This window comes from Stigmatopora nigra, chromosome 9, assembly GCF_051989575.1.
Source record: "Stigmatopora nigra isolate UIUO_SnigA chromosome 9, RoL_Snig_1.1, whole genome shotgun sequence".
In the NCBI taxonomy this organism is placed as follows: Eukaryota; Metazoa; Chordata; class Actinopteri; order Syngnathiformes; family Syngnathidae; genus Stigmatopora; species Stigmatopora nigra.
The window spans coordinates 7,030,668-7,055,891 of record NC_135516.1 but is presented as its reverse complement, the minus strand read 5'-3'; the positions used below and the strand labels follow the sequence as shown (position 1 = coordinate 7,055,891).

At 38.9% G+C, this 25,224-nt stretch overlaps 1 protein-coding gene across 3 annotated transcripts in view; it reads right to left on the bottom strand.

Moving 5' to 3' along the window:
* The window catches only part of agap3 (ArfGAP with GTPase domain, ankyrin repeat and PH domain 3), a 95,224-nt gene that overhangs the window by 17,165 nt on the left and 52,835 nt on the right, over positions 1 to 25,224 (bottom strand). For all 3 annotated transcript variants that reach the window (XM_077723902.1, XM_077723903.1, XM_077723901.1), the window contains exons 9-13: positions 21,387 to 21,470; positions 16,293 to 16,397; positions 13,958 to 14,132; positions 8,501 to 8,647; positions 1,577 to 1,732 (exon numbers count right to left, since the gene is read on the bottom strand). In XM_077723902.1, the coding sequence (XP_077580028.1) occupies positions 1,577 to 1,732; positions 8,501 to 8,647; positions 13,958 to 14,132; positions 16,293 to 16,397; positions 21,387 to 21,470 (667 nt within the window). The remainder of the gene's footprint in view (positions 1 to 1,576; positions 1,733 to 8,500; positions 8,648 to 13,957; positions 14,133 to 16,292; positions 16,398 to 21,386; positions 21,471 to 25,224) is intronic.

Below are 25,224 nucleotides of genomic sequence, written 5' to 3'. Positions count from 1 at the left end.
GTTTTGTTCAAAATAGTAACATCAGCCACCATAGACCCTAAGATCACCCACATGCAACAGATTGTGAGAGACCAGAGTAGCCAGAAAATTAAATATTGCAATTATGTATATATTTACAATAATACATAAATTGCAAAATGCAAATTCCACACAGATGGACATGACCTGGATTTGAACCCAGAACTGTGAGGCTGTGAGGTGTGTGTAAATTGTTAATCATACCAAACAAGATATGAAAAACAATCAAGTTTTCATTGTTAATACTAAAATTATTATCTGCCAAAAAAATAACCATCCATCATTCTTTCATTCAAGTAATACCAATGAGTCCACAGTTCTTTTAAAAAAAGAGGAACTGTGGATTATTCAACGGAGAGCAACAGAGGCAGAACACAGAAGAAGTCAACTCATCATCAACCATTTGTTTTACGGTGAAATTTATAGCAGAATAGCTTGTCGGCTGCTGAGAAATGCATTATGAGCTGTCACTTGTCTCACGGTGCGTCTTGCATCACTCTTTAAGCACATGAGAAATTCATTACATGGCAGAGCACAGGATATTAACCGATATGTCCGACGTGGTAAATAGGAAAAAAGATGCATGGTAAACAAATGCATCGAAAAGAATGATACTTTAAAAAATAAAAGGAATGAAAGCTTCAGCCATTACTGTGCAAATGGCCACAATACCCAGTATGGATAATGTATAGGAACATTTAGAAGTAACCTTGCACCCCCCCCCCATTGATTCATGTATAATACAGATAAAAAAAAATAATAAAAAGAGTGTGATGTGGTTGAAGTTTGTCATCAAAGATGTTTGTGATTTGATTGATTGAAATTGATGGTTCCTGTATGTTATACACATCAAAATAAAAGTGGGCAGAGATGTTTTCAAATTTGAAAGTGGCTATATTTTTGCTTTATTGAATTTAGGATTAAAGAATCAGTGTCTTTTTGACACATAAGTTAACGTGACCTAACTACAATGAAAAAAAGCATTAGACGGTTTAGTAATGATGATCACTCTGACCTCTTTGGTCAAAAGAGCCATTGAAACATTAAAGAGCAGCTGTCAAGAGGCCAGATTTTTTTTTCTTTTAAAGTCTAATGATTATAAATGCTAAGCGTCATTTAGGAGGCGTCAACGCCATTGTTGTCTTTTTTTTTCCACCGTATCCATCTTGTTGATTGATCGCGCCGTTCATCTGACATCAGTTTTATGGGCTATGAGATGCGTCTGAGTGTTTCTACAATGCCATCCAATTAGAGCGCTCCATTCATCATTTGTGCGGCAGGATCGTTATTAATTGGGTGAAGAGTCCGCCTGACAATCTCCCGCCGAGATGAGACGCAACTTCTGGACGGGCCAGTTTGTACCATGGCAACCCAATATTAACGATAGAACTAGCTGGGCAACCTCGATGAACATTGAAAGGCAACCAAGTGGAGATGTTTTTTTTAAAATGTCACTTATAACCTAATGGCACGGAAGAAATGATAAACACATTGAAGATTTTCCTTTTTCTTTTTCAAAAGGTTTTCATGGTGTCCCCCCCCACCCCATCTTTCCTACCTTCATTTCCGGCAGATAAGCCGTCAGGTTTGGTGATGCCCGTGCTCTTTTTCCGTCTGTGTTTCTTGCGATTGGCGTGTGGCGAAGGGGGCGGATCAAGCTTTGGACTCGTGGCACTGCCTGCATTGCAACTGGCTGGATCGTTCATTCCATTGGCTGTGGAATAACAGATAAAAACCGGTTAAAAATGCATTCAACATCACCCAAAAATATGAAAAATTGTCACCAAAGGGTCCCCATTCACTGGAAGAAACCAGTTTAGAATTTGTATAAGGGAATGGGACAGAAATAAATAACTTCAATTAATAATAAAAATGCTAAAAACATGATGCCAAGGACAAGTAAAAGAATAACAATTTAAAACTGATTTTGGAGGAAATAAGCAACCATAGCCCACAAATTGTTTCTTCTATTCTTTTAAGATGTTTGCAATACATAAAAATACACACACTCATGCATACACATATATAAATATATATTTTTTTCATCTAATAATTCACATTATTCTAAACTAGACACCATAGTGATAACTGGTCTTGATGATACTACTACTTACTGGAAGGCCTAATAAAACCAATGGTATATAATCTGTTACCAAGGTAACAATTCAGGACCTTCAAGAGTCAATAAAGCTCAGACAACATATTGAGTCACTTGTTTGCTTCCTAGATTGCTTAATTATTTGTATGCATTTGGCTGACAAAACCTCACATACATGAGAAATGTGCGTAAAGTCACAAAGGAAGTGGTTCCTCTAGTTACTGTGTTGTTGGTTTCCGCAGACGGAAAGACAGGTACGGAGGCCATGAGGGGACAAATGGGCACCTAAGTAAGCCTCTGGCCTAACTATGATTCCTAGAGTGACGGTGGAGGGGGAGGGATGGGAGTGTAAAGAGGGAGCTTTGTTTCTAGTAAGTGATATTATAAATGTGATATTAACCTGTGCTACTATTGGCTAAAATGACAGAGGGATGGGACAATGAGAGGGTGTTGTCAGCTTGCAGTTTGTCTGATTTCCTGACATTTGACATCACTTTTCCTTCTTTTCTCCCCTCCGGATGCCATTATAGATCTGGGAGAGGAGGATGGTGGGTGGTGGGGAGCAAGAAGGGGCAGGGGCCTGAGGGAAGCAGGAAGGAGGGAGGGCCAGTCGGTAGATGGGCCCCATATTGCTCTCCTCTTACCACCCTGTGTGGTGCTGGCAGCCTCCTCTATTGTCTCCCATCAAAAGCTCATTGTTGTGTGGCAAGCTCCATTCATTTCCCTGAGCACCGCCGCAGCCCCTGGGGGCGGAGTGCAGCAGGACAAGAAGGCTCCGGGATTATTGCTCCTCTTGTCGTTGCCAGTTGCACATGCCGTAATGTGCAGCGTGCCGCCATTAGCCAGTGTACAACATTAGGCCTAATTCAGTCATTACCTTTTGGGAGATGGGGCTGAATTGGAGGAGTGGGATGAGCTCAGCGGGGGATTGACGATGCTAACGTGGAGGAATGGGAGCGTGGTGATGGGGGAAACTTGGGCTGTGAAGACCCATGAAAAAGCATTTAGAAGTGGGTGAAAGTGTCGGTTGGAGACAACACCTGAGACAATAATGGCAAAGTGTTGGGGTGGTAAAGCAGTCATTTACCAACTTCCCCAAAAAGTAGGACAATTAACATGGGTTTAAATTCTTACTGTGTAATCCAATTTCTGAGTTCACTAAGTGTTGTATCGAACATAGTATAGTTAATAATGTTTTTATGACTTGTGTGACCAAAAAAAGAAAAACCACAAAATCATTTTGAGACAAACGCACAATGCATATAAATGTGCTTTCATGCAGCATAGGGGAGCTCATCACCTTGTAAACATTTAGTTTTGTCTATAATTAGTTATAGGGAAACAAACACAACCTGGAACTGGAACCTATCCCAGGCAACTGAGGGGAGTAGGTGGGGGACACCATGCATTGGCTGCCAACTAATTGCAGGGCATATAAAGACAATGATCATTCACACTCATACTTATGGACAATTCTTTCATGCATGTTTTGGGGGTGTCAGAGAAAATTGGAATAGACTGATGAAAAACCATTCAAGCAAGGGGTGAAGATGGAAAGTCCACACAGGGAGGCCAGGACTGTGAGGTGAACGTGCTGCTGAAAAACTAAAATATATGAATCATAATTACTTTTGGTATGAAAAAGGTTCTACGCTAAGTTGTGAAACAAATGAGAAAAATCCGGAGTAAATTGTGTATCGTTTGTAACTTTGAAATCTCCAACAGTATGCTTTGTATATTTGTTTTCATTATCCTAGGACATTTATATCAAGCACGAAAAGCGTGAAAAAAACAGACTATTTTATTCATTTCACCTCAGATAAGTAGAAGTATATTTGAAGCTTAATCATATTTCAAATTTCAAGTTACAGAATAAAAAACTATAAAAAGTTTTTGGCAAAACCTCCTTAACCAAAGCCATTCCCAAGAGACTATAACGGGGTAACATGGCATCCTATCCCCAACGTCTTCCGTTCAAACTCAACAATTAGAAATCAGATGTTTCCACAACGTTTCAACCTAAGAAGCGGTTGGAAAAAAAGAGGACGTTGCATCCCATTAATAAACATGGCTGCGCTGATGGCGTTGTCTTGAATGGCAGCACACAGCCACACATGTAGCACATCCTGGTCCAGGCGTCTGTTTCAATTTCCCTGCTCGCCTACAACAGCCCCCCTGAGACGAGTCATTAGCTGGCTCAGACAGCTGGGGGCACGGGGGTCCTCCGTATGCCTCTCCCCTCACCAGCAACCTCCTACCCTCAGCTTCCTCCTCCTTCGAATGTGAACGTCTGTCCTGCCAGCTCCGCTCCGTATGGCGGGGCTGCGAGTCGGAGAGCTGCAACCCGCCTTCGACCTGACAGCCAGCATTTGTTTAATGTCGCTTGAGGTTAAAGGGGAGACATGCGCCTCGAGGGAGGGGTGCTCCTACAGAGGCATCAACACCTTTAATTATCAATTTCGGACCCTAATGTTGTGGAAAATGACCCCCGGGTCTCATCCTCTACCTGAAACAAAGATGGAGATATGCCTCTCCTTGTGATTTAGACTCTAACTCAATGGTGGACACCCTATGTATCATCACCCTTTGGCTATAAGTGGTCTGTGAGAGCATTTGATCAAGCTCAGCAAGCAATTGTGCTTTTACTTAACCACACCTCTAATCTACAGACTGACCAATTGCAAAGATGAACAGAATCCCAACACTTTACAAAGACAACTCCATTTAAGCACACAATTCATTTGACTAAACATGACTAAAACATGACAAAAGTCACTCATATTTACGTAATAAAAATGGATCACAACAGACTTGCAATAGTTTAATTTTGAGAACACCAGACAATACCATTGACTAAAGTAGAAGTCTATCCCCACCAATGGCAGCCAATGAGTTAACAGATAAGACTGAGCAATAAGATTGACTATTTTTCCTAAAGTCACCAGTCAGACTTCTCCAGAAAAGCGTGATCATTTGGCAAATTCGTAAGCAGCGTAGTAATTTCATTGTTATTCAAGGGGCTGTTTGTGACAAGCGCCGTGATTCCGCCAGGCCCCTTGACACGGCAGCCCTGCCTGTCCTCAATCAAAGGGCTGCAATTAATGGCAAAAATTAGAAACAATCACCGCCTCCCCCTTATTATCCTCAATTAGAGTGAGCTAATCAAGGCCTGATCGCGCTCCGCTGCTCTCTTCAAACTAAATGTCAAACTTCATTACGGCCCGCCGTTGAAATCAAACCCCCTGAACATGCCATCACCTTCACATCGGGAGGCACGTCGCAGAAAACACAGCACTGCCAGAATAAAGGCTCTACAACCGTTTTAGAATTCAATATATGTCTCTCTATGCTATGGGCACAACTGAGCAGTAAGCACTTATGATTGCACAAGTGGTGCCAAAATGAATTTGTGTATTTTTCATTTGCAGAAAACACGATTTTGAAAAGACTATGTGGGAATATGAAACACAATATTCTTGTTGAGCTTTAGTAATCCACTTTTAAATCCAGAAATCATCTTTAAAACAAGATGATGTAACCCTGGAGCAAGAAAAAAAAGGACCTAAAAAGAGTACTGGCCGTCTTAAATAAAATTTGAAGAACTTGAAATGTGACTCTTAATCTCTTACTTTTAATTCACAACCAAAGAGTGAAGTGTAATGACAAGTACAGCGTCCAAACAACCACAAAGTATATTAAGAATGTCAGGCATTATGAGCGGCAGCATTAAAAAAAAAATGGTTCAGAATTTAATCAAAAAATCGGTGCTCAATATTCAAGAGCTGTTGGGACGTGAGGTTTTGCCTTAAGCACAATGGCTTTACAAATGAGAACATTCTCTAAATAATATGGAAATAGTTACGTGGGCTAAGATGCATTCATTCTAGCTCGAGTCATCAATCTGATGTTTTTCTGCTTCGCGCTGTTGTCGTCCCGTTTGGTGTTAACCTGCAACCTTCGCCAAGGATAATGGAGTGACGGGGCTTCATTTAGGTCTACAACCCTCGGTACGGAACACCCTCCATTGATTATTGAACAGGGTGCGTTATGATGAAACACTGGTGATGCATTTCAATCATGTTTTTTGAGAGCGACTGTGAGTCTAGACACGTGAAACAGACCTATCTAAAGAGATGGGGATGAAAGATATTGCTTTTTAAGGGCCTCTAAAAACTCAATTGAAAATGTGTATAGAAGTGAAAATGTTTACATTTAAAAGGTGAACATGACCCACACCCATACAAATGCCACCAACACCAGTCAGAGCTTACACTGACAAACTTCTACACGCAAAATTTGTCAAAAGAGCTGCAATTGTATGCCAAAATAGAACAGGAACTCTGCTAGTTTAGGTATTGATGCCAGACTCATCAAATATTTTTTCAAAACAGCCCCATTGGAGGAAGAAACAGTTTTGGAAACAGGTATAATTTATCAAATTATAAGATGTTTTTGTATTTACCATATTTGGGATATATATTTTTTTATTTAGCTAAAAAAACAACTTTTCGTTGGACACTTGGTTCACCATATTTTTTAACAATGTCTGATTTGACCAATTTTATTTAATTACAAAGAAAATTAAACACTTTCATATGTGAGGTTCCATTATCCACCCAATTTAATTCATGAATATTCTGTCAGGGGTTATTTTCTTTTTAATAAACTAAGTAGAGGTCCTAATGTATGATTTTTGGGGTAGTTTTATTTTATAAAAACTCTTAAATAAAACATTAAAAATCCAGCAAGAAAAATGTTTGATGAGGACACACTTGAGATATTGTGGTGCAATTTGGTAATTCCAAGAATTCTCATGAAAATGATTGACATTTATCATGCACTAACAATATATTGTAAATAAAATTGGTCAAAATACACTTTTGTCCACGAATTTGCCCCACTGTGTAGTAGTTGTGCTGCTGATGTGAGTTTAGTGTGACGTCCGAGCCGAATCGATTGTGATCTGCCTTCAAATGAGCGTCGCAATTTGCGCGTCACAACGATGAAGGCCTCGTGGCTGGCCTCCTACGGCGCTTGAAAAGTGCGCTCTTTAAACTGCCGCGGCACCTTGGGAGAAGGCGGAGAGGGAGGGGAGGACTCAAGTGCAGTGCGGGTGGGGGTGAAGAAAGTCGCCAGCGCCGCCGCCGCCACGCTAATGAGAACTACCAGAGTGCAAACATGCATGGAAATGACTGTTATTCTGTTGATGTGCATTTAAGTGCTTTTTTACTGCCAAGCACAAAGAGAGGGAAATAACTGGTGATGAATGGTCCCCCCGAAAAACATTCATTTTCCTCCTCGCAAGAGGAGAGAGCAGCAAGGAGGGGGGACAAGGAGGGGCTATGATGGAAGCCGAAGACGCGCATGCAGAATGTATTATTTGACTTGAGTTGTTGGCATCGATACAACAGTAAAAGTGGCAAAAAGTTAACCTTCAGTGTCGCTTGGCTCCGTACTTGCGCAAAAGGTCATGCAGATGATGGCAAACCTGATCAGCTCATCAGCTAAACGAGCCTAGGAACACTCGTAACGCGGTTTAAGGGGTCTAAATTCTCATTAGTATACAACTCGGTGAATGAATGAAAACCATTAAAGACTTTGTTTCCTCGAACAACCTTATTTCATTTATGTGTGTTGCCATGTGAACAATGTAATTATTTATACTACAACATAGTAAACCCAGTTGAACATGATTTTGACTTCACTTTTAGTTTAAATTTAATTGAACTGTGTGTGTAATTTAATACAGTTAACTTAGTCAAACTAATTTATTTTATTTCATTAGAACCTATCCCAAAGTAATCCCTGTCCAAATGTAATCTAATTGTTATTAATATACAAACAACATTAGACTAATAACTTCTTAAGAAACAAATTCAGCATACACTCACTAATTTTCATAAATAACCTAAAACCAGCTTATTTAATGTTTACCTTCATAAAGGTATATACTAACCTTAGTTTTAACCCATCTAATTCAACTAGGATCTTTTATAATCTGATTGGGTGAACTTTTGTGAATTTATCTTATTCCATTATACAATCTTGTCATTTTTTATAAGAGCCTTTTCTAATTTCCTCAATATTAAGCTGCAGCCAACCTTGGCTGACATTGGGCGAATGGCAAACACCCAAGATTGGCTCCACTCCCAAACGCACTTTTGGGCAAATCAGAGCCTCCAAATGACCTAACGCATGTTTTTTGAATGTGGAAGACAGTTGGAACACTCATAAAAAAATCAAACTAGTACAACTCAACACTGGAAGATCGAAGCCATAATTTGAACCAAGAACCCCATTGATGGGATGTAGATGTGTGAACTAGTAATTCACCATGTTGCCTTATCTGATCACATGTGATCATAAGAATGAAACATTTCTTACGGGCGGCGCTGGTAGTACTGGTGTTGATGGCATCATTCCACTGGTCGGCGCTGGACACGGAGAAGGAGCGTTGGTGCATTCCGTCCTTGCTGCCAAACAAGGACGTGCCTGTCTGTAAGGAACTGCTGCTATTGGAGTGTGGCGCGCCTGTCGAGGACACAAAGACAAGAATATTATAAGTTGTCACACTTGTAACATAGAGAAACCAGTCCTTTTTTTTGCAGAATCACACACACACACACAAGTCTCCTCTAATTAGGCCTTAATTAACAAGATACACTCTGAAGGCTAATTATCTCGCCTCATCCCTCTGACTGCCACATCCATCTCTCTGCGCTGGCGTCAGCAGGCGCTCTCCTCCTAACCTCCAATCAGGCAAGCCGCGGACGCCTCGCATCGTTTTACTAATTCATAAGCTCAGCGGCACCATGTGGGGGGCTTCCTCCTGCTCGCGGGCACATCCAGAATACCATAAACTCACACTTCTCTACCATTTAATAAAAGTAATAAACATAATTAAAGCTGCAAACAATGGTGAAGAGGCCCTTGTTCCCTCTTTTCCATGGCAAAATGTATTAATAGACTGGTATGCATTTACAATGGGATACGTAGCCATGTATAGATTATTACATCACAGGAAATACATCATTTGACTTATAAGATTGTCTAGACCAGGGGTAGGGAATCTATGGCTCGGGAGCCACATATGGCTCTTTTGATGGGTGCATATGGCTCTCCACTAACCTGTGAGGTAAACTATGGAAACTGCTGGTGAGAGAGCGCAGGAATAGGAGCGATACGTTGGTATTATGGCATTAACACAGCGCCTTATAATGATTTTATTTTCATTACACTCTTTTGCATGGATTTTCTTATTGATACTCATTGATTAGCAACAACTTATCAATATTGTCAAAATAATTCAGAGACTTTTTGTACTTTAAAAGTGGTGAAGTGACTAAAAAAAAGCACATCTTTTCATGTATGTTGACTTTTAAATTCGGAGCATGGCTCTCAAGGATTAACATTTAAAAAATATGTTTATGGCTCTTTCCATCAAAAAGGTTCCCAACCCTTGGTCTAGACCTAAAAAAAAATAGTTATTAGTGTGTGACACTACTGAGATTAGGAAAATAATGAACCGTACAAATACCATACTTTGTTCCACTTATGCAATTAACGGGGCATGCAATCCATTGGAACTCGGAAGTATGTAAAGTTAATAATGATTTTATTTATTTTTGTCACAGGTATACATACCTAAAAGGTATTTTATTCAATAATTAATCGCACTAGGTTGTGATTGGGGCGACAACACCAGCACATCTATGGTGTGTGTGTGTGGGTCGCTCAGTAAACTAAGCAGCACAGGCGCTTGTTAGGATAATATGTCCTACTCATTATCCCGAGTAATAAGTGTATCAAATTCACATAATCATGTGTAATTAGTATCAGTAATTATCTTGTTGGGCCCAAGAATATTAATCTCATGGTCCCAGGAGGGGGGAAGGAGGGGGGCGCCATCGCAATAAGAGTGGAGCGAGGGAATCATGCTGAGGAGAGAAGAGGAAAATTAATATGCGGAAATCAGTGCAGAATCAGAGCAGAAGAGGAGGAGGAGGAGGAGGAAGAGTGCTACTGGGAAGCAAAAAAGAGCAAACTTTTCTTGAATAGGAACATAGCACTATATAAGATAAGTAATATGGCATATAGTATAAACAAAAACTAATGAAGATGTAATATCTAGGTTTTTTTCAAGGAACTACAATAATATTCCAGGGTGAAGTTGAGCCAACGTAAATTTAATTATTTGAAAGTGAAATGGCAATGACTGACCATGTTTACCGGCGTTCACTGCAATAAACTTCCAATAAATGTGTAGTGGTTTGCAAAGATTATTGATATAGTAAATATATAATATATATTAAAAGTGTCCCGCTGCCTGGTGCCCATAGTTAGCTGGGATAGGCTCCCTTCAGATAAGCGGTTCAGAAAATCAATGATTATATATACTATATAGTATTTATTGTAGTGTTTGTCATACTATCCATTATGGAGAAGTTGTGTAAGCGCCTTAATAAAAGGTAAAATTCAAAATGACATGATTGTGCTTTGAAAAAAGTTTGACTGATGAAAAACAGATAACGACAAAAGCTTCCTTCGCTATTTAAAATTCTACAATCACTTCTAATTGTCAAATTGGATGCTAATGATAAATGAATTATACATGGCTGTACCCATTAGTCCCCACAGACCACTCCTGCATAAAGGGGGCGATAATGTAATTACAGTGGAGAAATAATAATCAGCTTGTGGCATTCAAAAGAGCAAAAAGCTCTAGCCAGGGGCACACCTTAACACGTCATGAGCCAATATGGACTCGATTGAACAAGTCTACTTCTATTCAAAGGTATCAATTAATTGTTATCTTTAGAAAAACGTTATTTCCAAGTACAAAATAAAATGCATTATATACAGTATTAAAGGTTTTGATATATATATATATATATATATATATATATATATATATATATATATATATATATATATATATATATATATATATATATATATATATATATATATATATATATATATATATATATATATATATATATATATATATATATATATATATATATATATATATATATATATATATATATATATATATATATATATATATATATATATATATTTAGCCCTTTTCAAAACCACCTTCATCGTGATAATGGTTTTGTAAAAAGACAAACAAAAATAATAATAAGCAGTGCATACTGCTTTTTGCAGTACATTTAATATTTTCTCTTGAAAAAGAATAAAAATATTGAATCATTAAATGGGCCAAAACATAACAAATTGCTTATTTATCTCAGAGTTTTTTTTAAAAAAACTGCTTGTATCTATTTATTAATGCCATTAATGGACGAAAAAGTTGTTAGAAAGAAAATGGCTGTGCATAAAAACTGCAAAAATTATAGAAATTCTCTTCACACTCTTGGTGAGGGAGGCGGGGTGATAAGTAGAAGCGATGGATTAAGCGAGAAGCGCCTCGCCTCTCTTTAGACCAGGGCCGTCAGCAAGCTGATGAGCCGTGACGAGGCCCGACCCCTCGGTGGAGTTGTTGCCATTATGTACAAGTATTGGCATAATGACGCCTTCATGCTAATGCGGGGCCGGGCGGCACATCATCTGCCTCCATGTAATACAAGGCGATCATCATCATCATCATCATCATTATTCCGACCAACACGCCGACGTCCCGCTATGTCCTCCCATTCTGACCTCTTCATATTACTAAGTAATCTACTATCATATGTATCTACGTAGAATAGCTACACCACAATTATTATTTTTATTGTGTTGTTTGGTTCATTAGGTTTATGTGGATACCATTTTGCCTGTTATCGTAAATGATTAGTTAAATAAGTAATGTAAGAAATAGCGGTGTAATGATTCTAGAATGATGTACGAATTGGTGACAGGGTCTAGTGACTGGATTCTAGTCAATATTGATCAAAACGCAAAACATATATCAACATTGTTATTTGTTAGATATGCCAAATGATTGTTAGAGAAACCAATTTCTATGAAGTTTATGAAATTTAAAAACTAAAAAAAATATATACATTAATACATTTAAAAATCACCAAATGTGCATTTCATTTTCTACTATTCTAGTTGAAATGTAACTGTTTTGGGTTTAATGCGTACTAATCTAAGGCCCTTGAATCCAATTGAATAACGGCATATTGGAATTATTATCATTCATCATTATTTGTCCAAAGAATTGAAATTGTATTATATCGTCATAAAATTGGCTATTTACAACACTTGAATATCATATATTTTGTCTCTAAAGAATATGTAGATTCATTTGTCTATACATGATTAAGACATGGTATTCAATGTTCAATCTGATAATCCTTTCGTTTGTCAAAAATAATATAAAATTACCATTTTAGGGCAGGGTTATGTTTACCACTGTTATTCAGTTTAATTTTTTAACTGAAAATGCATCATCCAAGTATATGACAGCGTGAGCAAGTAGCAAATACTCGTAAACGTGCTTTTGTACAATTTTGGACTAAATTGTGTGAGGACATGTTTCATTTTGAAAAAAGAGACACCAAGTACATGCACGGCTCCCTTCTGGAGGCCTGACTTAAAGTCACTGTGCCAATTTATACCAGGACAGCATAAACCTGTCAATGGATGCGTACAAAACATAGGTTAGGGGGCATCGTATCTAAAGAGCTTCTGTTTAGCAGCCGGCAGCGGAATGAAATGTGTCTGCCTGGCAAAGCGGTCTTAGCTCTTCATCTTCTCTTCTATCTCACCCGCCCCTCTTTTACCTCATCGTCGCTATCCCTCTCCTGACGGTGATTATAAAAGGTCTTTAGATGCGAGGGATGCATGAATTACCAAAGGCAAAGACAAGGCTTGTGATTTAGTCACCCTGAATGAGAAATTACCCCTTTGTTCCCCTCATCAATTGCATGTCTAATGAAATCAAAACCCTGATCGCATAATCAGAAGAGGGTCCTCCACTCGGAGAGAGACCTGATGTGATTTGTAACCTTTCTCTTGCTAAATGGAGATTAAGGCAAATCTCCCTTACATTGTTCCCGGACGCGCAAAGCAACTGATAGCATTACAAATTTACCTTTGAGGAAACTAGAGGAACCAGTAGGTGCAGTTTTATCCTCCCCCTTTTGCCTCGGATCTGGCGTGTCCTGTTCTAAAACGAGAACGACCCTGACGCCAAATCCTCTGCAAACTCCTTCCTGCCTGCCTTTTGACTAATTGTCCCATATGGCCGTGCCAGCGACCTGCCAGGACAGCGCCGAGAGTCCCCTACTTTTTGGCTGGGGTACCTAATTCCCGGCAACTTGGCAAGAGCCCACGCCCACCTCCCTTAAGAATAGGAACGGCTAATTATTATTAATTACCCTTAAATGTGGCCCTTTTGTCCAATCACTGTTACCACTGTTTTAGCATGCCAGCTCGTCTCTCACTGGGAGCTTTATTTTTAAAACTTGAACCTCTGCCATAACGCCTTTGACTACATTGAGCAACTCACTCTTGTAGAGACGTAACTGGGACACGTGGAAACAAAAACAACTTTTTTTCCTTGATTTGCTACACTACCATCTTCTTTAAATGCATCGCTGATGAAGGAGTATTATCGCACTTCTCCTGGCCGCTCGTTAAGGTCTCATTGTACCAAGCTAACTATGTACAAGGCAGCTAATTTGCATGTATGGAACATGTAGAGAGCACATCATTAACCTGCCGTGCATCTCAAGATGAATCACAAACCGGGGACGTAGAATGACTACAGTAATGACAGTGTCATTACAAAGGAAGAAAAGGGGATATAAGACTTGAATCACACATTTAGGATCATCCAATTTTATCAAATCAAGACAATCCAGGCTAAAAAAATAATAGTACCTGTATTCCCAATGCCAAGTTGCAGGGCACTACGGTCCTTGGTCATCCCATTGGTCTTGGGGCTGGCTGTGGGAGGGACGGTGGTTGCCACTGCCCTTGGGGGTCGCTTTCCGGGAACTTTGACAGTCGTACGTAGTAAGTCGATTTCCTTCCCATGAACATTTTGCATGTAGTCCTGCAGAAATCAACATTTTCAACATTTAATGTAACATATTTTTGTTCAAGTATGTTAGAAAATAACATACAAAACATGTTTTTATGCCCATTTACAGTTCAATTCTACATGACAAAAATGTGGGTAAATTTAAACAAGAATTGGCCATTACGAGACTAAGCAATGATGTCAACCATTTTCTGTTATCCACACCATCATCATCTACCCACGCCACTTTCTTTAACAGCCATAAAATAAAAGCAAACATTCATTCCCTTTCAATTTGCTTTAAACCCCAAAAGTAAGAAGCCAGGGTGAAAATCATCAAACTCAGCAGAAAGAAAAACAGAAAAAGGCGACGACGGTCGTCTTTTCCGTCCCCCCACCGACTCGTGGATTTTATTACCAAGTCATAAAGCACTCATTTCTTTCCCGAGCCTCCTTGCTAATTACCCAGTGAGCGCTCTCATTTCGTTTTATTGCAGGAATTAACAGCCAGATCGAAGCGTGCAAAGCTATTAAGATGTGTGATTAAGCCACATTCAATTAGTTTCTACAAACAATTTAATTGATGTAGCAGATAGAATTAACAGAAGGTGATTGTGTGGATGGCTTGGCTGGCTGTGAAATTAAAGGATCCCGCTTGCTCCCTCGTTCGTCTCTCCCTCCTTTTCCCAGCCTCTATCATCATCATCATCATCCCGCTTTCTCGCTAGACGGCATTGAACAAGCTGTTACGGAAGTAATGCGAGTCTCATTCCGTGTTTTCCGTGCGGGGCCACGCGTTCATAGACCGGCCCACTGACCTGTGATGGCAGTAATGATCAAGAGATAGCAAGTTCAGTCAATTACGTACATCACTGAAACAATGTTGTGCAGTCTGTAAATGAAGATGCTCGCAACGGCACTAGACTCCATTTGTGCTTAGGCTGACCCGTCTTGTTAGAAAGGGGGGGGGGGGATGTTAATAGCTTTCATTTTTTATCATGTATGAACAAATGAGCTAAAGCAATCCAGGCCAACCACCTGCCTGTGAAATATTTGGTGTCAGACCATATGGAGGAGGTTAAACAAGAGTGTTTTATATTAATATTGATCATGTCCAGGCTCACAAACTGTTTATTTGGGCCTCAGTGAACAGATTTTTTCTGTATTTATGTAAATAATTGCTAAATTATGATTTAAATATAATAAAATGAGGATGATGGTACTTTATTAACCGAAATGATTAAGGTATGGCGACTCAGCACAAATGTTTTCCAACTTTTTATGTAAATGTTTGTAAACAAAGAGGTTAGTTAGGCTGGTGATTAATTTTGTCTCACACTTTGGTGCGTCTATCTTTTCTAAAGCTTATTTTATAATGTATAATTTTGTCTCACATTTTGGTGCGTCTCTCTTTTCTCTAACTTATTATATAATTTATTTGAAAAAGGTACAGTGATAAATGTCTGCTTTTGTGCATCCAAAATGAATTTTACATCATCCTATTGACTAAATTTTGAATGCACAAAGACATTTAGACATTTATAAAGACATTTTGAATCTTGAAATGAAAGCTGACCCCATTATCATTGTATTAACTTGACCAAATATTTTGTCTGTAACCAGAAAGTGTATTGCAAAAATACTACTACTCAATTGTCTAATGTAACTACACACTATACAACAAAATGTAGATAAAGAAGGATGTTCGTTGGCATGGCACCAACAGCCAGTAGAGTGTTTAAGCTGTATTAGCGGCCCGGCGGGCCTATGACAAAGATGGATGCGGAAGGCCGGTCAGGCTCGGCTGCCACGTGGGAACAGCCATTACAAGTACAAGGCAGCGTGGAGCCTGGGTGAGGCCGTGTCTCCATTAGCCATCGGCGGGTGGGAATGAGCGCGGCGGAAGGGAAGCGATGACCACCAGGACGCCCTCTTGCTTAACACTAATGCTTGAGACACCAGAGTGGCTTAAACAGCCATTATATAGCAATCAAGCGTAGGCAAATCATTAGCTACGTGCTTAAAATGGAATTTGATGCAGCAGCGATAGTAAATGTAATCGCGTAGAGAGCGAGTGATGCTCAGCAGTCAAGAAAAAGGGAGCGGACCCAATAGATAAACCCGATTGAAAATAAAATGGGATGTGAGGTGAGGTTAGGAGGAGGAGGGGCTCGAGGGCACGATGATACTCACGTGTAAACTGGGGTGATAAGTGAGGACGCCGTTATCGCACAGCGTGACATACTTCTTCTTCCACTCCTTGTTGAGGGATTTGCCACTTCGCTTCAGGAGGATTCCCTAGAAGAAACGACATAACGTGCGGTGAGAGCCAGTCATCAATGGACGTTAAACACCATAAAAACAGCCAGCGTCGCAATTATGCCGAGAGCTTAGAGCAACAACGAGAGCTGGAAAATAAGTTAGAATTGTAGAAAATATAAAGCGCTAGGTAATGCTTTAAAATGGATACTGTTCTAGTAAAATGAGCTTTGTGTCAGCTTCGATATCAGTTTTGTAATAAAATTATAGCAAACTCCACAAAGATTTTCAACCTGCCAACGAAACATTTCTAAGTCATGACATTTACATTTTTTTTATCCATTAACATTTTAACTTATTTTTTTAAATTGACCCATACAATCAGTCTGTTGCAAAATAAAACATTGTTTCGTATCTATTTTTTTTCCTGAATATCCATGGCTACAAAAATGGTTCACATGCTGTATTGATAAGGTTAAATTTTCTTCAGCAAACCAAGTGTCACAGTACTTGAATACAAATAATGATGTCATGGTGGGCGTTGTGAATTTATATTCTATAAAACTGACTGACAGAGTACATAGAATGCTGTCAAACTCAATGGAAATTCAAAATTTCAATGGAGAAGTGTTTGAGAGCAGTTTTACTGAATCAGCCCTTTCTTTTCATCATGAATATCTGTAAAAGCTTGTAAATAACATTTCCATCATTAAAATCAATTAAAAACTAGTATTTGAGTTCACTTTACAAGCATATAACATGAACTAGTATCAGTTCTTAAACATTCTCACCAGTGGCTCTCATCTATTTAATGTGAAGTGATTTAATTTGGTGACCATCTGAACCTTCATGTTCCTTTGAGGCCCATTCAGACCTCCTCCCTGCATTCATACGCATAACATGCCGAACTCTGGAAGACCTCTCTAATCCCGGAGATTAGGGAGTGTGATCTCCTCCTTCAAAGACCACTCGACACCCTTTTTTCTAATGGACTTTATCATCCGGGTAGGGGTAGAGGGTGTAGGGGCCGGGTGGCTTTTTAAAGGTTCCTTATCTGCCGAGTGAATCCGCTGGTAAACAAAGCAAGTTCCTTAGCTGGAGGTGAAAAAACGCCAGCAGGCTTTTAGGGTTAAATGGCAAGGAGGGGTATGCTTAATTAGGGGATTAAACATGGGCAATGTTTGTGCTTTTACAACTATTGGGCCTCTGAAGTTAGTGTGTGTGTCAGAGAAGTAAGGGTGGGTTTGCTTGCTAGGCCGCATACTGCAGGCTTTAATCCTAATTAACACATCAGGAAGTTGACCGTCGGTGACCTGGGCACCAGGCTGTTTGCCGACAATCATCCTAATCCGACCCTCACTTGGTGTGCGTGTAGTGGATAGTGGATTTAGCAAGTGAGGTCCTTAATTTGCCATCTTTATTCATCTTTAAAATATGTTTGGCTGCTTTATCTAACCCAATTAAAAATACAAATATAAAAATACATTAATACCCATATTTGGTCTATGTCATCTTGCCTCTTCTATCCTTCCTGAAAAACGTTAAGATTTCTTTTTCATTTTATCTAATTAAACTTATTATTTTAAATTATTTAATACATACATTTTCAAAAGCACTTAACCTGCTCAGATGTTGTAGAAGTCTCCCACTCTAGCTGAATGCACGTCTATTCCAACATTGCCTGTTCCAAAATTAGTACACCACAGCAATATCAGTGGCATTAATAATTTTAAAATGGTAATTCAAATGGTCATACTTAATTAAATATTTTGCATAACATATTGCAAGATAATTAAATGCCTTTTGGTCTGTTAACTAATGTTTCCTTTTTTTCCAATTTCTTGATTGTGGTTTGAAAAACAATCCCTTAAAATTAAAATGTATAACTTTATAATTGACTGGAATATTAATTCTCAATAAAACAAAATTGACTTTTTTTTAACTACCACTTTTCCTGTTTTAAAGTAATTAGGAACAATTTCAAAAAGTGATTTCAACAGAATTACTTTTTTTTATGGACACTTTTATAGTTAACTTGATGTCCTTCATTTAATCACTGCCCCTCCCACCTCTTCTTTCTTATTGCCGTCAATAAAATAAATGTAAACAAGTTTGAACAGCACTCCCTAATCATAGAGAGCAAAATGAAGGCGCCGCCAGGCAACCCGGACGCCGTGACGTGGCGTGTTCTACAAGAAAATATGCTGTTCATCTCATGATCTTATTGGGGCGTGCACTAATCTATACGTGCAATCAAGGAGCGCCACTTCTTCATATTTTTCATCAGTGCCATGAAGCGGATCGATAGAAGACACCACCGAGATAATGTGAAAATCTTTAACAACGGTGTGGAATAATTTTTCATTTGTGTCGCATCCGGTTGGTGACAAATGACAACTGGGAATAATTTTTTTGCGAGTGTGTTTTATGTGAATCAGACTGTTGCAGGAACAGCAGCAGATAACAATACCTCGCAATAAAATCTTTGATGACATGCTGACTGTGTAATTACTGTTAGTTGATTGCTGTTTCAATATTTAAATTGCAAATAAGAAAAAAGAATTTAAAAAAAACTTCATACATGTCTGAGGGTTTTTATGCAACAATTGGGAATCATGTAGCAGCTCATTGGATGTCTATCGCCGTAAAAAGCACCAAAACGTATTCACATAGCACCTGTTTCTATATTGACACTCCGACCAAATAAACAGAAAGTTATGCATTACATTTTTGCTTACATATGACAACAGTGGAATTCTGAGTTAAATAGACTTGAATGATGCTTTGTAAGTTAAATAATAGAATACAAAGGGTTTTAACATTTCAAATAATATTAAATAGAGACTAAAAAAACACTATCCCTACATCACTGTTGTACACTTTTTGCGGCAGGCCTTGGAACCTATTAAACGCAAAAAAAACCCAAGATTTTACTTTAATTCCACTTTGGAGACTGTACAAAGAACCTCAAGCTTTAGTTTTCGTTTTCAACGTCAATGTTAGAACGCAAGGCCCTTCCACCACAGTTTCACCGTGTAAATGGGCTTTAGTCTTTTTCCAAACATGTATCACATTATTAAACAAGCTTTAAATTGTTATACACAATACATAGAAGTACTTATAGTCCATGTCTTAGTAGATCACGGATGGGCCAACCCTAATGTTTGTGTGTGCGTGAGCTGTCGACACCTCCTCAGCAGTTAGTCCATTGTTACCCTCCTCTACTATTTTTATAGATGATGGTGGGCAGAGGGGAGGGGGGATTTCTAGGCCTAACCCTGTGTAATGTTGCCCGTTTTTTTTTGTTTGGGTGGGGGTGGTTGAGTAATTAAGCCCACATTGACACTTTGATCCCCCCTCCCTTGATTGTCCATTTGACTGCCCTGTAGATCTGTTAGTCACACTAATTCCCCTCCCATCAAAACCCCCTCCGAAAGCCCTTTTGTAGATAAAGACAAAGTGAGGCAGAAGGAGAGGTTGGGGAGGGGGCTTATCTTGTCAAAAGTTGCCATGATACTCTCGGAGTAATTGCACTTTAAGAAGGTGACACAATATAATGGGTTTCATTTCCTGGAATAAGCAGGCTAGGGGGCAAGAATTACGTGCATTTGGTCTAAAAAAGTTAAGAAAGGCATCAAATGCAAATGAAATTGGGGAAGACCTTTAGGGGACATGTTTATTGGAGGTAATGCAAATGTCACTGTGTGAAATGTAAATGCATGCAAAGAAGACAGGTCTTTCAACTTTTTCAAAATTCAATTAAAATGATCTAAGAACTGTTGGAATTAAAATGCATTTGAAATGTGTTTTAAAAAAATAGATAAGATAGTTGTTATTAATGTAAGCTTTTGTTTGAATTTATATTTGTGATCATCACCCTGAAAGTCTAATTTAAAAAAATCTGCCTGCATGTGTAGATAAAAAAAAAAAACATACCCTCAACAATATAGTTTAAACCACAATATTGATTTGTATTATTTTATATACTTAACTGTAATTCTGTTCTTTATTTGAAATGTACTTCATTTTAAACCAATTCAAATATATACATAATATAAGGGGGCATAAATTGACACAAAAGTTAGAGTGTATGTCTAATAATTAACACGTGTCACATGACCAATAATTTGAATAATTGATAATTTCCTTAATAAATTTGTATATACCAAAAAATGTTAGAGCTAGTTTTAAAATGACACCGGAGGGCTACAATAATGCCTACTTTGTTTATATCGTAGTAACAATTGATGAATGTATAGATGCATTTCTTTTGCACTACATTATGCTTACATATGTTTATTAGAATAGTACACATGATTGTAACCGTATATGAGCAGCTGCCATCAATAAGTTATATATATTTTTCTCACAGCATCAAATCAAAACGGACATTTAATTCCAATCCGAACTTCTGGGGGCAAAAAAACTATTATTTTGACCAACACGATACAGCACCTATGGATATGTAAAATTACTGTCAAAATACTTCAGTATTTTCCAGCTATTTGCTTGTAGATAAACTATGATGTGCTCCCACCTAGTGGCCACTTGCACACACGACTGATGAAACACCAGAAAAGCACAAAGGGCCAAAAAATTCTGTTACACGAATATTATTTTAAATTGATATTATTTCTCCTGAAAAAAAAAACTACGAGAATATGTAACCACTTAACATAATAGCTTCTATTAATGTATAGCCTCTAAATCTCTTTAATTCAACAATAAATTATGTTACATTGATAGGAAATGAGTAGAAATACGTGCTCGCACAGTAGCTGGGATTATGCAGTATATTAAATATGACATCCAATAACTATATTGCATATATTAACAAAAATAGAGGTCCAATCCATTTGAACTGGGGGCCTGGCAGCGACCGATCGCTTTGTCCACTTGGACGTAAATTGCCATCACTAACACAGAAACATGATCTCCCCAGTTAAAGTGAATTGAACACCTATGACAGAGGGGTACTCACCCTTTGCATTGTGGGAAACTGAGGCTGTAAAGTGTGTGCATTCTCACCTGTTTGATAGGAATGGCCCTTCCACTGCCTATGCTGTCTGTCTTACTCTCAACGCTCTTTGACTGCTCGCTGGCTTTGCGTGACTGTAAGGAGAATGAAAGAAACAGTCAGATGATAACCATATCCTGAGTGTGTCATGTCTGAATGTGTGGATGTATGAGTGTGAGTGTTTGAGTCTCAGAGTTGCAACATAAAAGTTCCAAAACAAAAAAGCTCAAAGACAAAAAAAAGCAGAGCAGCGCGACAAGGAGCCGTAACACCAACGTGCAAAAGCAAGACCACAATCAACAAACATCTCACACTGAGGACGACCACATATTTAATACTAAGTTCAATATTGAGTCATGACTCAGCCCTGAAACCCTTTTTCGGTGATCCTTTATTGCTGGCGATTTGACTGCCGGCTCGGGCGCCGAAGAGGCCAACGCTTGAGCATAACAACAATCAATACGCTTCAAGTTTTTAAAAAAAAATAATAAATCAATAAAAAAAGAGGGAGAAAAGGGATTATTAGTTCATGTTAGTCTCAGCAGTCCACTTGGGAGGACCTAAAAGGGAAATAAACATCTTCCACATGTCAAATAATGCAAATGAAATAATAATAAATCAAAAACAATCCTGTAAAACAAGGGAAAATGCACATTTCAATGGTTATTTGCTTAATAAAGCCCAACCCCGACACACAGGAAAAGAAATGAGTAGGGACAAGATGTATATGACCGCACTCAAAACATGAAGAAAAATGTCCAGTCACCCATGAAGAGAGGGAGACTTTCAGTCATTTTTCATATATCTAACATTTTTATTGGTTTTGAGCATTAGGATGACTTGTTTGAGATTCTATACAGACACCATACAAAGCAAGTCACAAAGTTCACTTTAAAATATTCAACAGATTGAGAGCCAAACATTTGCAGTTCCCCACAAAGTATAGGATGGACAATAAAAGGCAGTATTTCATATGTTCTTCCTTTTTTTGTGTGTGTGTGTAAAGAATAAAATACAATACGATTTAAACAGCAGTCTATTAGGTTGAGGGTCAGGCGGCTCGTGATAGAAAAAGCGATTATGCGAGAGTTCGTCATCATCTCCGGATAAAAAAAGGAGAACAGAATGAGAATAATATTGAAAAAAATCAAAAAAAGTGTAAAACCAATACAGTACATTCATACAGGTCGGTGAAACCCAAGCTTCTGCCCACACTAACTGACTTTATGAAGGCCTTCATAAAAAATAAATAAAAGAACCCACCCAAACTCTGATCTAACTTGCACGGAAGGAAGGAATAAAAAATAAAAAAAATAACCAAAGAAGAAAAATATGGCAACTCGAGTCCTTCAGTCCTGCTTAATGGCAAAAAAGGTAGTATGATGATGTAAGGTGGGGAACATGGGTCCTTTTACAGGTGAGAGGTCCAACTTTTTGTTTTGTTTTGAATGGTGTATATGTGTATTGAGCGGGGGGCATTTCCAGTACAGTTGCAGTCTGTTTCCTGCTAATTTTTCAAGCTTTCTATTCAAAAGCTCTTCAAACTGAGGAGGAGTTAGAAAGCCCTTTCCGTTGACCAAAGGTTAAAGTAAGAGAAGCACAAGAGGCCCCAGTGACACAAGAAGGGGGGAGTGTGTTGTGGGAGCGGCGAGGAGGGCAGCAATAAGTTTAGCAGTGGATGCCAGTGACACCGATACTGTATATTGTTGTCAACTCTAGCTTACTGTGCTTTTTTTTTTTTTCGACACGCAAAAAAAGGACATACGTACGTCTCGGCAAACATTAAAAGTTCTTCGTAATGGAAGCACAAGGAAGAAGAATGCTATGATGCATGGGGGCAAGGAGGGAATCGTGATGAGACTTTATAGGGACCAATTTAAAAATGTCGCTTTAAAAAGTCTCATTGCTAGTGTCAGGGATTCTTGGATGTTAAGGCATAATACTGTGCCTCCAATCAATTAATCAATAAATTAAAAACTAACAAAAAAAACAATGTGGCCACCCTTTAAAGGGCTTTTTTTTAAACATTTTTTTTAACAAAACACGGATGTAGTTTGGGGATATTATCTCTTTTTCTTTCTCTGTTAAAATAAATGGTTTCTCCCTATACTCTCTGAATTGTACACGCCCACCCATCCCTCCTCTTCCTGCGGACCACCTGCCACCCTTCTCCTCCTCGCTGATCCTCAGAAGGTCATAAGCTGAAACTCCCGCTCAGCCTGCCACTCAGGCACCCACACCGGATAGGTAGCATGCTTCGGCATCTCCATGACGCGGACTGGGAGGAGCGGATCATTTCTCTGGTGGACATGGTTAGTCACTACCTAGCAAGGGAGGAGGAGGGGGGGAGCAGAGGGAAGGGTTGGGAAAGGGGAAGACAACAAAAAGGGAGGTATAGCACAAGGCCTAGACTGCTCAGAGAGGCCTCCCATGCGCAGCTCCAACAGCAGTCGTGTGTCGCATGGTGAAGGCGGCAGAGGATGAGAAAAAGAGGAAGAGGTAGAAGACAGTGGGGGGCAGTCAGCGTCAAAGAAGACGGACCAAAGAGGAAAGTGGTGAGGGATGAGAAGGTGACAGAAGGGGGAAAAAGAAGCACTCTCACCTTGCGTGCACTGTCAGAAAGAGGGGGTACAGCTTTTGTGTTGTTTTTTTTTTTTTTTATAAAATCAACATTACATCAGGATGCCCAATTTCTGGTTTAGGCCAGTTTTTGAAATAGGGTTGACCTTTGTCATGAAAGATTTTGTGAGCCATTCCATTGAAAGCATACATTTTGAAATTGTGATTTAGCAACAGGAGTCTGATAGAAGACTTTGTTTCTGAATACATTTTTTTGAAAGTTTACAGACTCTTTGACACTGTGCTAAATCAGTCCGTTTTTTTGGTAGAACGACTCACATTTGTACCAGGGAGGAACATATTATGGAATTTGGGACATGGAAAGTTTTGGGAACCCTGCAGATGCATCCTACCAACACTGGATTATGGTATAAGTAATGGAATAATAATCCTGAACAGTAAGAAAAGGTCCTGCATGATATCATTCATTCATTTTTTGAACTGCTTATTCTCACAAGGGTTACGGGGGGTGCTGAAGCCTATTCCAGCTAACTACAGACACCAGACACCTTGAATCAGTGGCCAGCCAATCGCGGGGCACAAAGAGACAGACAACCATTCACGCTCACATATGTTCTTTTCATAACCTGATGAACAAACACAAACATTTGTGTTAAAAATGTTCAAGAATCACTGACTGTACTATTACTTTAATTCCCCTATGCATACTTGACCCTTATTAAACGTTACCTCAGAGTTTAAAAAAAAATACCATCATCATGGGTATCAATGACGTACTACTGTTGGTATTATTGATGATAATACGGACGGACTTGACAACATGACCTTTTAGATTCATTGGTCATCTAGCCTGGGTTTTCCCAACCATTGTAAATTCAAGTCCCAAATTACAGATTTTGTTCCTTTCCAGGACAAATTATCTTGCTCCAAAGTGTCAGTGAGCCAATAACAACTGACATACAACCCATTTGAGTATAAAATTGAAGTCCTATACCTGATATGACTGCACCGGTACCACCTCAGTGACAAACAAATGCACTCCTGAGAGTCCTAGGTTGCACTTTTGTTTTTTTCTGAAAGTGTCAAGTCTGTCTCAGATTGATGCGATAAAAAGTGCAATCTTTTGAACTACAGCGTCCATCTGAAAGTTGGCTGTAGAGTTTGCTTGCTAGAATATCTGAGGCAGATTTGTGGCTCGGTGAGATAAGGAGGAAGAGCAATGAGTGAAGGCAATAGGAGAAGAAGACAATTATATATAAAGAGACACGC